Below are 12,058 nucleotides of genomic sequence, written 5' to 3' on the forward strand. Positions count from 1 at the left end.
CCGTTTAGCCACGTTCCCCCGTCAATCTCCTGTGTTTCACATGTTAGTTACCGAGCATCGTTGCACCTGCCACCTGCCTTTTGGGCCTGGATGAAACCCAGTGTTGTATTGTGTTTCAGGTGATAAGCATCAAGGATAACGACAGCCTGGCAGCTCGTCTGGCTGTGGAGATGAAAGCAGACCTCCTTATCGCTCTGTCTGATGTAGAAGGTACAGAAATACCCTCAATCTCACCTTAGGGTCCATCATGAGCCTCCATTCACCTTTGCAGAGGTTCTGTAGTGAAATAAAGTTGTTCCATTTTTCATTTTTGCATCAACTCTATATGCCTTTTTATTTTTATTTTTTAACCTTTATTTACCCAGGTTAGGTTTGCTGAGCACGGATGCTCTTTTTCAGCTGCGCCCTGTTCACATTCACACAGTTCCATTCACACCTGGGAGCTGCCCAGTACAACCACAGTCTGACACCGTTGGCCACTGAGCAACTACACTGGAGCAGTTGGGGGTTCAGTGCCTTGCTCAAGGGCACTTCAGCGGTTGGTGTTAACACATTGGGTGTCACGCCCCTTCCGGGAAGTACATAGGCTCATGCCACCCATTAACCCCATGTAATCGGTCACCTTGTTTGTAGAGCTAAACCTATATTTTATATTATAGCTATGGATCCAATATCATTGTCAATTAACAGTATGAACCTTCCGTTCAATATGCCATAAAGAAGAAAAAAAACCATCGATACGTTCCCGTTTTATACTGTGGTGAATATGAGTGTTATATCGGAATGATCTGGGATAATTCCTGTGAGGCTATTTATAAGGCGCAATGCTAATAACGTTAAATCCATTGGCCTTTCGTCCCTACACACGCTACAGTTAAAAATCCAAATGCATATGATCGGTATTATGTTCCTGCGTGAAAGGAGGGGCCGGGGTGGTCGTTTGTGATTAATTGATTGCCAATAATGGCATTCGTTATTACCACAACATACACTGAACTGGGGTATGGCTATGAAATCCTTGCACGATCAAGCTGAGATGTACGTCAAATTGCTCTTACCTTTGGCCGGTTGGATTCCAAAAAGAATACATTTTCCAATTATTTGATCGCTATCTGGTAGATCATAAGTCCATTTGGCACACGCCATAACGCTATACAGCATAATGAATCCGGCATCCCAAAAAGTATTCCATGCGATCTGGTGAAGCCCTCGCTTCAGGCTAACAGAAAAGTCTGCCCGGAGCGTTGTCAGTAGGGATGGGTACCGAATTCGGTACTTTTGAGGTACCGAACCGAAACACGTCGGTACTACCGAGTATCGAATCAAGTGAGAAACCAAAAAAAAAAAAAAAAAAAAAAAGATTATTCATTTTTTTTTACCTTTTTTTTTTTTTTTTTTTTTTACTTTTCTCTTTTCATGTCAACGTTCACACGCACAATATATGCTTACCTAGGATTTGACTTGATTCAACAACAAAGCAGTCTGAGCAATGACAAGCCCAAAACCTGTTGAAATTGTAGTTATTTGAAGTTTGGATTTTTTTTTACGACTGAGGTAGGTAAATTACATTTCGACAGTTTTCGGCTTGTCATTGCTCCGACTGCTTTGTTGTTGAATCAAGTCAAATCCTAGGTAAGCATATATTGTGCGTGTGAACGTTGACATGAAAAGACAAAAGTAAAAAAAAAAAACGTAATTTTTTTTTTTTATAAAAAATATTTTTATTTTATTTTAATTTTTTTAAAGTACCGAAAAAAGGTACCGTTGGGTACCGGTATCGATTCACAGGTACCGGTACCGGTATCGGTTCAAATGTGAAAGGTACCCATCCCTAGTTGTCAGTGTGACACCAGGTCTGCAACGGGGGTTACTGCATTCTCGAGACAGCGCCACTACCAGGATCTGGCCGGTACTGCACCTTCGGACTCCCAATATGCCTTTACCAGCCAAAATACAGCTCTGTGACTAGGAATAGGATATTAATATCGAAAAACGACAGTGAGCAGCAACCAACGGGTAAATGGTATGGGAGAGAGTTATTCATTCACTTCCCCAGCCCAGATTTTTTCTGGGGGATTGAACCGGCGACCTTCCGGTCACAAACCCGCTTCTCTAACCTTTAGGCCACTGCTGCCCCCTGTATATAATATACACACCCATATAACTCCTATAATGCAGTATATATATATATGTATATTACCGTATATATATATAATATATATATACACATTTGCCTGTACATACCTGCATATAATTCTTTTTACATGTCTGTAAATACTATATATCTGTACATATCCCTTACCTAATCTTACTAGTTACGCTGCTGGCCAGTATGACCTACTACCATAGTGTCTTTATACCTGTATCACTGTACATATTAATACTACAACTCTGTACATACATCGTATTAATACTATTACTCAATACTCAGTAGTACTAATTTATATATTTTATATCCAGTTTAATTGCGTGACCTGTACATTGTATATCACTATTGAACTCTGGTTGGATGCCAAACTTCTTTTCGCTGTACTGTATTTGTGCTGTACGGTGATAATACTTCTAATCTAATCTAGTTGTCATCCTGCTGGAATGGAAGTTGTTGACGTGGCGGTCTTGTGTGTCCAACAGGACTGTATGACAGCCCTCCAGGGACAGATGACGCCAAGCTCATCGACATCTTCTACCCTGGAGACCAGCAGTCCATCACGTACGGCACCAAGTCCAGAGTCGGCATGGGAGGCATGGAGGCCAAGGTGACACATGCTAACAGGCTGTATGACATGCTAACAGACTGTATGACATGCTAACAGACTGTATGACATGCTAACAGACTGTATAACAACTACAGACACATGCTAACATACTGTATGACATGCTAACAGACTATGACATGCTAACATACTGTATGACATGCTAACAGACTGTATGACATGCTAACATACTGTATGACATGCTAACAGACTGTATGACATGCTAACAGACAGACTGTATAACATGCTAACAGGCTGTATGACATGCTAACATACTGTATGACATGCTAACATACTGTATGACATGCTAACATACTGTATGACATGCTAACAGACTGTATAACAACTACAGACACATGCTAACATACTGTATGACATGCTAACAGACTGTATGACATGCTAACAGACTGTATAACAACTACAGACACATGCTAACATACTGTATGACATGCTAACAGACTATGACATGCTAACAGACTGTATAACGACTACAGACACATGCTAACTTACTGTATGACATGCTAACAGACTATGACATGCTAACAGACTGTATAACAACTACAGACATATGCTAACATACTGTATGACATGTTAACCTCTTAAGCCCGGAGCCCTATTTTCTGAAAATCCGCCTAAAATACATACCTAAGTAAATGGAATATTGCTCCACTTCTACGAGGTCCAATTTGCATGTTATTGGTATCTAGGGACATCTATGGACCTCAGTGAATGTATTCCCAGTGTCAGAAATATTGAGAGCTTTAAGAGCTTGTACTAAACAGAAGTGTCTCTCCAGGTGAAAGCAGCTCTGTGGGCGCTGCAGGGCGGGACGGCGGTGGTCATCGCCAATGGGACTCATCCTAAAGTCACGGGCCACGTCATCACGGACATCGTAGAGGGGAAGAAAGTTGGAACCTTCTTCTCTGAGGTCAAACCTGCAGGTGACTGACATGTTATATAATAACACATCACATGTTACAGAATCACATCAATCACGTCACATGTTACAGACTAAGCAGTAGACGCCTGCAGGTGACTGACGTGTCACGATAACACATCACATGTTGTAGTTTCAGCAGTAGAGACGCCTGCAGGCGACTGACGTGTCACGATAACACATCACATGTTGTAGTTTCAGCAGTAGTAGAGACGCCTGCAGGTGAATTAAGATGTTAAGACTTTTACTCACCGGTCAAGTTGCACTCGAGCCATCAGAAACGTGCGGTGTGTGAGCCAATCGGATAGTGTGGAGGAACGCAGCGTGGTGGTGATTGGTTCATAGCTTGTGTTGTTACTGACCCCACCAGGTCCTACCGTGGAGCAGCAGACTGACATGGCCAGGTGTGGAGGCAGAGCGCTGGCCTCCCTACTCCCTGACGAGGTGAGTCAGTCCCCTCCTACTCCCTGCTCCCTGACGAGGTGAGTCAGTCCCCTCCTACTCTCTGCTCCCTGACGAGGTGAGTCAGTCCCCTCCTACTCCCTGCTCCCTGACGAGGTGAGTCAGTCCCCTCCTACTCTCTGCTCCCTGACGAGGTGAGTCAGTCCCCTCCTACTCCCTGCTCCCTGACGAGGTGAGTCAGTCCCCTCCTACTCTCTGCTCCCTGACGAGGTGAGTCAGTCCCCTCCTACTCCCTGCTCCCTGACGAGGTGAGTCAGTCCCCTCCTGCTCTCTGCTCCCTGACGAGGTGAGTCAGTCCCCTCCTGCTCTCTGCTCCCTGACTAGGTGAGTCAGTCCCCTCCTGCTCTCTGTTCCCTGACGAGGTGAGTCAGTCCCCTCCTACTCCCTGCTCCCTGACGAGATGAGTCAGTCCCCTCCTACTCTCTGCTCCCTGACGAGATGAGTCAGTCCCCTCCTGCTCTCTGTTCCCTGTCGAGGTGAGTCAGTCCCCTCCTGCTCTCTGCTCCCTGACCAGTGGAACGCACAAAGTCACGGCACTTTGCGAGCATGTCAGATGATGTCAGGCGAGCGTCTTTTTACGCCGTGCGTAAAGATGACCACTCCAGACGCTCCAGAACTGCCCATCATCGGCTGATGCCGAAAATTATTGGTCAGCGTTGTAGCCAATGAGTGTAGCTTTCCAATGATACCCCACGTGGGGGGGGGGTGCGAATAAGCGATCTAGGTGAAAGTTGACAAGCGAAAACCAGAAGTGAATCACTTTTTGAATGAATGGCCGTGGATGAGGAAATGGATTTTGGGGGGGGCTTTTTTTTTTGGGCATGGTTTACCCGGATCTCTCTCAAAGTCCCATTTCTGAGCGGATTTTTGGGGATATTGCAACCACTACAGAAAAACCTTTGTACACAAGTTCAAGTTCAACTCAAATTCAGACCTCTGTTACTCTATTTCATTAGCACTAAAAGTGAATTTCCTTATTGGCATTAGTAACTTCAGAATGTTATCTTTCAAAAGAGACCAGGCTTATGCATGTGCTATAAGCATAAAGTATAAAGATAAGCTTTGCAAAGAAGTATGCAGTCCTCAAGTTCAAGTAAAAAAAATTGCCACTTTTCTGGGTGCCTGTTAACACTTCCAGTGCCACTGGTTAACATGGTAAAACTCTGTTGAATGCCACCACCCACTTCAATGATAGCGTTGTGAACGTATAATCTCTGTCTTAAATTATGGCTATGTGTCGTTTATCAATGACTTGTTTGCAGTCAACATTGTCGAAACGGATTGTTTTTTAATCGCTTAATTTCCGTTTTATAGCATTTTGAAAAGCCCTAGTTTTCAAGGAAAATATAAAGATTCCGTGATAATCAGCATTTACTGGAATATTCTGGCATACACAAAAATTCGGCCTATTTATGAATCTTTTTCAAATAAACGCTAGATTATCCATAGTATCTGTGTACTTATGCACGCTATAGAAGCGGGCTGAAATATCGATTCTCTCATTTCCTGATCAGCGATCACAGCCACACACACACACACACACACATATGGGACACATTGATATATCTGTGAAAAAAGCTCTGATTATTCCAAGACTGGTAAAATAAATTGCTTACCTCAGATCAGATGTTATCCAAAAAGATTATTCCAATTCCCGATCGCCATTCCAAATATCAATCGCGTTTATTGATTCAGCGTTGGGTAATGTAAATACATAATCCCCCCCCCCCCCATCAGTCTAAACTAAAGGGGTGCAGTTACACAGGGAGAGACGATAGGGGGCGGTATCTTCCCAACTGAGCTCAGAGAGAGTCTGCAACACTAACCTGAGGCTCGATTGATGAAATATGAACTCAACAATTGGCATGAACTAATGACAACTCGTTGCTGGCAAAAAAAAAAAAAAACAGAAATCTCGTGAGTGGCATTCAACGTCACTATTAAAAACCCGAGATATCTCGTGAGTGGCACTCAAAGTGTTAAGAGGTTAATTTCATCTCAATGAAATGATGTATATAAAAAGAATAGCAATACCTTGTCTAGGGACTGCTGCATTATAATTTAATTGAGCTGTAATTAACACAACACAATGATTCAGTGTCCCTGGTGACATAACTGGTGGCCATATTCAAACTCATTTACTCTCAAAATGCAAAACTGATTCAAGTTTTTGGATGTGTGAGATTATGTGCAAAATAAATCAGCGTTGTTTTTTGGTGAAGTGGCCCTTTAACGATGGGGTCAGATGGTTTTGACGGTATAACAAGGGTTTGTCTCTCCAGAGGGGGGAGATCATCTACCGTCTGGCTGACCTGCTGGTCGAGAAGAGGGAGGAGATTCTCAGTGCCAACAAGAGAGACATGGAGACAGCTACTCTCTCAGGTAAACATCTCTCTGCCTCCTCTCTGCCTCATCTCTCTCTTCCTCATCTCTGCCTCATCTCTCTCTTCCTCATCTCTGCTTCATCTCTCTGCCTCCTCTCTGCCTCATCTCTCTTCCTCCTCTCTCTTCCTCCTCTCTGCATCATCTCTCTTCCTCCTCTCTGCCTCATCTCTCTGCCTCATCTCTCTGCCTCATCTCTCTTCCTCATCTCTCTGCCTCATCTCTCTGCCTCATCTCTCTTCCTCATCTCTGCCTCATCTCTGCCTCATCTCTCTTCCTCCTCTCTCCCTCATCTCTGCCTCATCTCTCTGCCTCATCTCTCTTCCTCCTCTCTCTCCCTCATCTCTCTTCCTCCTCTCTCTCCCTCATCTCTCTTCCTCATCTCTCTCTGCCTCATCTCTCTTCCTCCTCTCTCTCCCTCATCTCTCTTCCTCATCTCTCTCTGCCTCATCTCTCTTCCTCATCTCTGCCTCATCTCTCTTCCTCATCTCTCTTCCTCCTCTCTCCCTCATCTCTGCCTCATCTCTCTGCCTCATCTCTCTGCCTCATCTCTCTTCCTCCTCTCTCTCCCTCATCTCTCTTCCTCATCTCTCTCCCTCATCTCTCTGCCTCATCTCTGCCTCATCTCGCTTCCTCCTCATCTCTGCCTCATCTCTGCTTCATCTCTCTCCCTCATCTCTCTGCCTCATCTCTGCTTCATCTCTCTCCCTCATCTCTCTGCCTCATCTCTGCCTCATCTCGCTTCCTCCTCATCTCTGCTTCATCTCTCTTCCTCATCTCTCCCTCATCTCTCTTCCTCATCTCTGCCTCATCTCTCTTCCTCCTCTCTGCCTCATCTCTCTTCCTCCTCTCTCCCTCATCTCTCTTCCTCCTCTCTCTCCCTCATCTCCCTCTCCCTCATCTCTCTGCCTCATCTCTCTGCCTCATCTCGCTTCCTCCTCATCTCTTTCTCTCCTCTGTTGTGCCAAACCAATCATCACACTCCTCTGTTGTGCCAAACCAATCATCACGCTCCTCTGTTGTGCCAAACCAATCATCGCACTCCTCTGTTGTGCCAAACCAATCATCGCACTCCTCTGTTGTGCCAAACCAATCATCACGCTCCTCTGTGTTTGTTTGTTATTCCAGCATGTGTGTCAGAAATTAAGTGAAATACTAACGTAAAGTAATTCTGCTACTTTTCTTGCGACAATAGTGCTAGAAACGGTATTTGAACCGGAATTAATTGAATTGATCCCTGTGTTGACAGGTTGATGGGTTGTGTCCTAAACGTTGTCCGTCCCCCGCAGGCCGTCTCTCCCTGCCGCTGCTGAACCGTCTCAGCCTTTCGTCCTCTAAGCTCAACAGCCTGGCCATCGGCCTGCGTCAGATCGCTGCGTCCTCCAGGGACAGCGTGGGTCAGGTCCTCAGGAGGACCAGGATCGCCAACAACCTGGAGCTGGAGCAGATCACCGTTCCTATAGGAGTCCTGCTGGTCATCTTCGAGTCCCGCCCAGACTGTCTCCCACAGGTCAGTCAGCGCTGACGGGCGGCACAGCACACCAATAGGCTTGTTGCTAGGCCCAAGTCAGTTAGACTCCCTCACACCATGCATCAAATCTAGTAAAAAAAGATATAAAAAGTCATTCTAATGGGTTTGATCAGATTAGATACAAATGTATTGTTATTATTCAGCACAAGTGCAGATAAGAGGTTTAGCATCCAACCAGAGTGGAAATGTAGCAGTAAAGTGCAACAGTAATATACAATGTACAGGTGATTCAAGAGTAATAGTGCTAATCAGATGTATGTAGTTGTAGTATTAATATGTACAGTGATACAGGTATAAATACACTATGGTAGTAGTCATACTGGCCAGAAGTGTAACTAGTAAGAGTAGGTAAGGGATATGTAGGCCTACATATACATATTTGATTTGATCTTTATTTATCTCGAACAACCATAAACACACAAACTTGAAATAACAAAAACGAAATACAAATCAAATAAAAAAAACTAAATAAAATACAAATACAAATCAAATAAAAAATATCTTCCGAGACATGGAAGCAATTGTCAACATAGCTCAAGACAAATGGTTTTGTTCGAGAAGGGACAGAAAGAAGCAAAGCTTATCTGGTCCTGCCCCTTCCTTACAATATCACATTAATATGTAATAAGTTATCTATCAATATCAAAAATAATATACCTATCCACTACAGCAAAAGATAAATAAATAATTACACAAATACTAGTTCACATTATTTTCAAGGTCCTCTAGTCTAACTTATACCTGTCCAAGAATTCCTGTTTATATCTGCATTTAACACATTCCCGCCCGACCACGGAGATGTCCGTGTTTCGGCGCCATGCTTAAAGGGCCAACCACGGACATGTCCGTGGCAAGGTTGTTTTGGCTTTTATTCCATTTTAATAACCTTCTCAAGGTCACCGAGCGGCACTGCAGAAGTACCCTACTCTTTGAATTCTGAAAAGTGCATTACCGGCCAGATCCTCTTAGGGGCGCTGTCTCGATAATGCAGTGTGCCCTGTGGCAGAACGGTGCACTTTTTTTTTTTTTTTTTTTTTTTTTTTACTTTACTTTTAATGGAGTTTCCAGTTAGCTGGATCCTATATGTGTAGCCTGTAGCTTGGAATACCTTTTGCGATGCCGAATTCACTATGCAGTAAAGGAATATATCATCAGCCAATGGACATATCGATCTACCAGATGTCGATCGATAACTGGGAAATCCTTTTGGGGATCCAACCGGCCCACGGTAAGATCTTTTTCACGTAAATTACACGCTGATCAGGCCTTGTTATGATAGCCATCCACCCGGTCAGCGAATGTGGCTACTGAGACTAACGCGGTTATTGGTAATCAATAATCAGAAACGATGTCCCCCACCCCCCCCCCCCCCCCTTCATGCATTCATGGTGGACCATCAATACCGACAATATGCATTTTGCGTTTTAGCTCTAGCTTCTGTAGTGCCGAAACGCTGTTCGATTTAATGTTATTAGCTTAGCGCCCTGTATCTCGCCTTCCAGGAAATATACTAGTCCAAATCCCATATAACGCTTATATTCACGAGGCTATAAAATGAGAACGTATTGATGAAAAAATTATTTCTTTAAGCCATTTTGAAGGGACGGTTTATGGTCTCAATTGACAATGAGAATGGACAGATAGCAATACTATAAAGCTGGGGTAGGCAACCCTAGGCACGCGTGCCTGCATGCTCCGGTGTGCAGCTTAAAGTGACCAACTACAGCCCCCAGATAACGGAGCTCAGTAAAGCTAAACTGTTTGTCTGCATTGCACCCCCGCCCCAACTCAGATTTAGGGTTGATACAACCATCATAATAATATTGTTAATAATAACAATAACAATAATGATGTAATAATGTAAAAATTATCATTAAAAATACCTGATTATGAGAAATGTTTTTTACGATGCATGGAATATTGTTGATATGGCACACTAGTTACAACTATATTTCAAACAGGCACTTCATGTCAAAAAGGTTGCTGACCCCTGCTATAAAGTATAGATTTAGCTCTACAAACAGCCTCACGAACTATGCAAGTCTATTTTGAAATGCTGGCCGTCTAGAGTGATATTAGACGGCCCCCAATGGCCCTGAATGTGTTCAACATTTCAATAGTACTTGTTTTTATTGCTACATCAAGGCCATTCCAAATGGATACCCCACAAACTGAGATGCACTTGCTTTTGAGAGTAGTACGGACAATAGGTTGTTTTAAATTCAATTCCCCTCTTAGATTATAACCCCCATCTCTGCCCATGAAAATTTTTTGTATGTTGCCCCGGGACTATATTTTGTGTTACTTTAAACATGAATTGTGCAGTTTTTTTATTTAACCAGATCTTTAAATTTCAGAGTTTGACTTTTAACAAATAAACAATTGGTATGATCTCTATAACCAGCATGATGTACAATCCTTATAGCTCTTTTTTGCAGTGTGCATATCTTTTGTAGGTTGGTTTTATATGCATTTCCCCAAACTTCAACACAATGTGACAGGTAGGGTACAATGAGTGTGCAATACAGAGTGTACAGTGATTTCTGATTTAAGATGTATTTAGTTTTACCCAGAAATATATTCAGACAGGTGTGGAAAAATATATATATTTATATATATATATATATGGTAAAAGGGCGGCTACGTGGCGTAGTGGGCAAGGCGCTCGACACGAATGCGGAGACGCTGGGCTCGCCTGTTCGAGCCCAGCGCTCCACATTGCTTTCAGTTTAGCTGGTCGTTCATACTAATACACATTGGCCGTATTAGGGGGTGGGAAACTGATGGGTGGGGATCGGGCGTTGTGGACAGCGACTCCTACAGGTCGGTTGGTGCGCCTGCGCAGTAGAATCAGGAAGTGTCGGGGGCAGCGTGAGCCTCCCACGCGTTACTCCTCGCCACTGAGAGATCGAGCTGCGCAGGTGAAAAGATGCGACTGCTGTTACCTCAAGTACCGGAGGGGACTTGTGCTATGTATGACTTAGTCCACATTGCAGCCGGCTTGTGGGAGGCAAGAAACGGCGTTCGTGACAGGGGAGGGTTGAATTGGATGATACGAAATTGGGATGGGAGAAAAATATAGAAAAATGGGAGAAAAAGTGGATACAAAAATATATATATATATATATGGTAAAGATTATTTGTGGTTTTAGAATCCTGTCCGCTAGTTTTGAAAAGTGTGTGTATCTGTGTGTGAGTGTGTGTTTCCTCGTTAAAAGTACGATCTTGAGACAGAAACGGAACGCTCACTGAGGATGATGTGGGATCAAATAAATCCATGACCCTTTGACCTGGAAGGGATGAGTTCCGCATGGTTGGTGATGTCTGCTCCTTGGCCTCCAGGTGTCGGCCCTGGCGATGGGCAGTGGGAACGCCCTGCTGCTGAAGGGAGGGAAGGAGGCGGCTCACACCAACAAGATCCTCTACCAACTCACCCAGGAGGCCCTGGACCTGCACGGCGTGAGGGACGCCATCCAGCTGGTGAGTTGTAATGTCGGACCAAAGTCATTCTACAAAGCTCTTCTAGGACATGCGGTTGCCTGGGATGGGGAGTGTTTGTGTGTCTTGACGTGGTCGCTCGCGTTCCGCAGGTGAGCACGCGGGAGGAGGTGGAGGATCTGTGTCGACTGGACAAGATGATCGACCTCATCATCCCCAGAGGATCCTCCAAGCTGGTCAGAGACATCCAGAAGGCGGCCAAGGGCATCCCTGTCCTGGGGCACAGCGAGGGCGTCTGCCACGTCTACATCGACGCCGACGCCAGCATCGACAAGACCATCGACATCAGTGAGTCTTCTCCTCCGTGACCCACGGAGTTGGAGTTGAAGAAACGGTGTTCAAAAGAGTTCCGTTATATATATTATATTTATATATATATTATATATCGGATATAATATACCAAGTTATTCTATAGATGACCAGCAGCTTTACCAAGTTATTCTATAGATGACCAGCAGCTTTACCAAGTTATTCTATAGATGACCAGCAGCTTTA

At 44.1% G+C, this 12,058-nt stretch overlaps 1 protein-coding gene across 2 annotated transcripts in view; it reads left to right on the top strand.

Moving 5' to 3' along the window:
• LOC311234966 (delta-1-pyrroline-5-carboxylate synthase-like) overlaps positions 1 to 12,058 on the top strand; it is a 37,250-nt gene that overhangs the window by 14,790 nt on the left and 10,402 nt on the right. For both annotated transcript variants that reach the window (XM_084322270.1, XM_084322269.1), the window contains exons 7-14: positions 120 to 210; positions 2,632 to 2,756; positions 3,550 to 3,694; positions 4,061 to 4,134; positions 6,435 to 6,534; positions 7,824 to 8,044; positions 11,408 to 11,545; positions 11,656 to 11,851. In XM_084322270.1, coding sequence (XP_084178396.1) covers positions 120 to 210; positions 2,632 to 2,756; positions 3,550 to 3,694; positions 4,061 to 4,134; positions 6,435 to 6,534; positions 7,824 to 8,044; positions 11,408 to 11,545; positions 11,656 to 11,851 — 1,090 coding nt within the window. The remainder of the gene's footprint in view (positions 1 to 119; positions 211 to 2,631; positions 2,757 to 3,549; positions 3,695 to 4,060; positions 4,135 to 6,434; positions 6,535 to 7,823; positions 8,045 to 11,407; positions 11,546 to 11,655; positions 11,852 to 12,058) is intronic.

This window comes from Notolepis coatsorum (assembly GCF_963971535.1).
Source record: "Notolepis coatsorum genome assembly, chromosome: 9".
NCBI lineage: Eukaryota > Metazoa > Chordata > Actinopteri > Aulopiformes > Paralepididae > Notolepis > Notolepis coatsorum.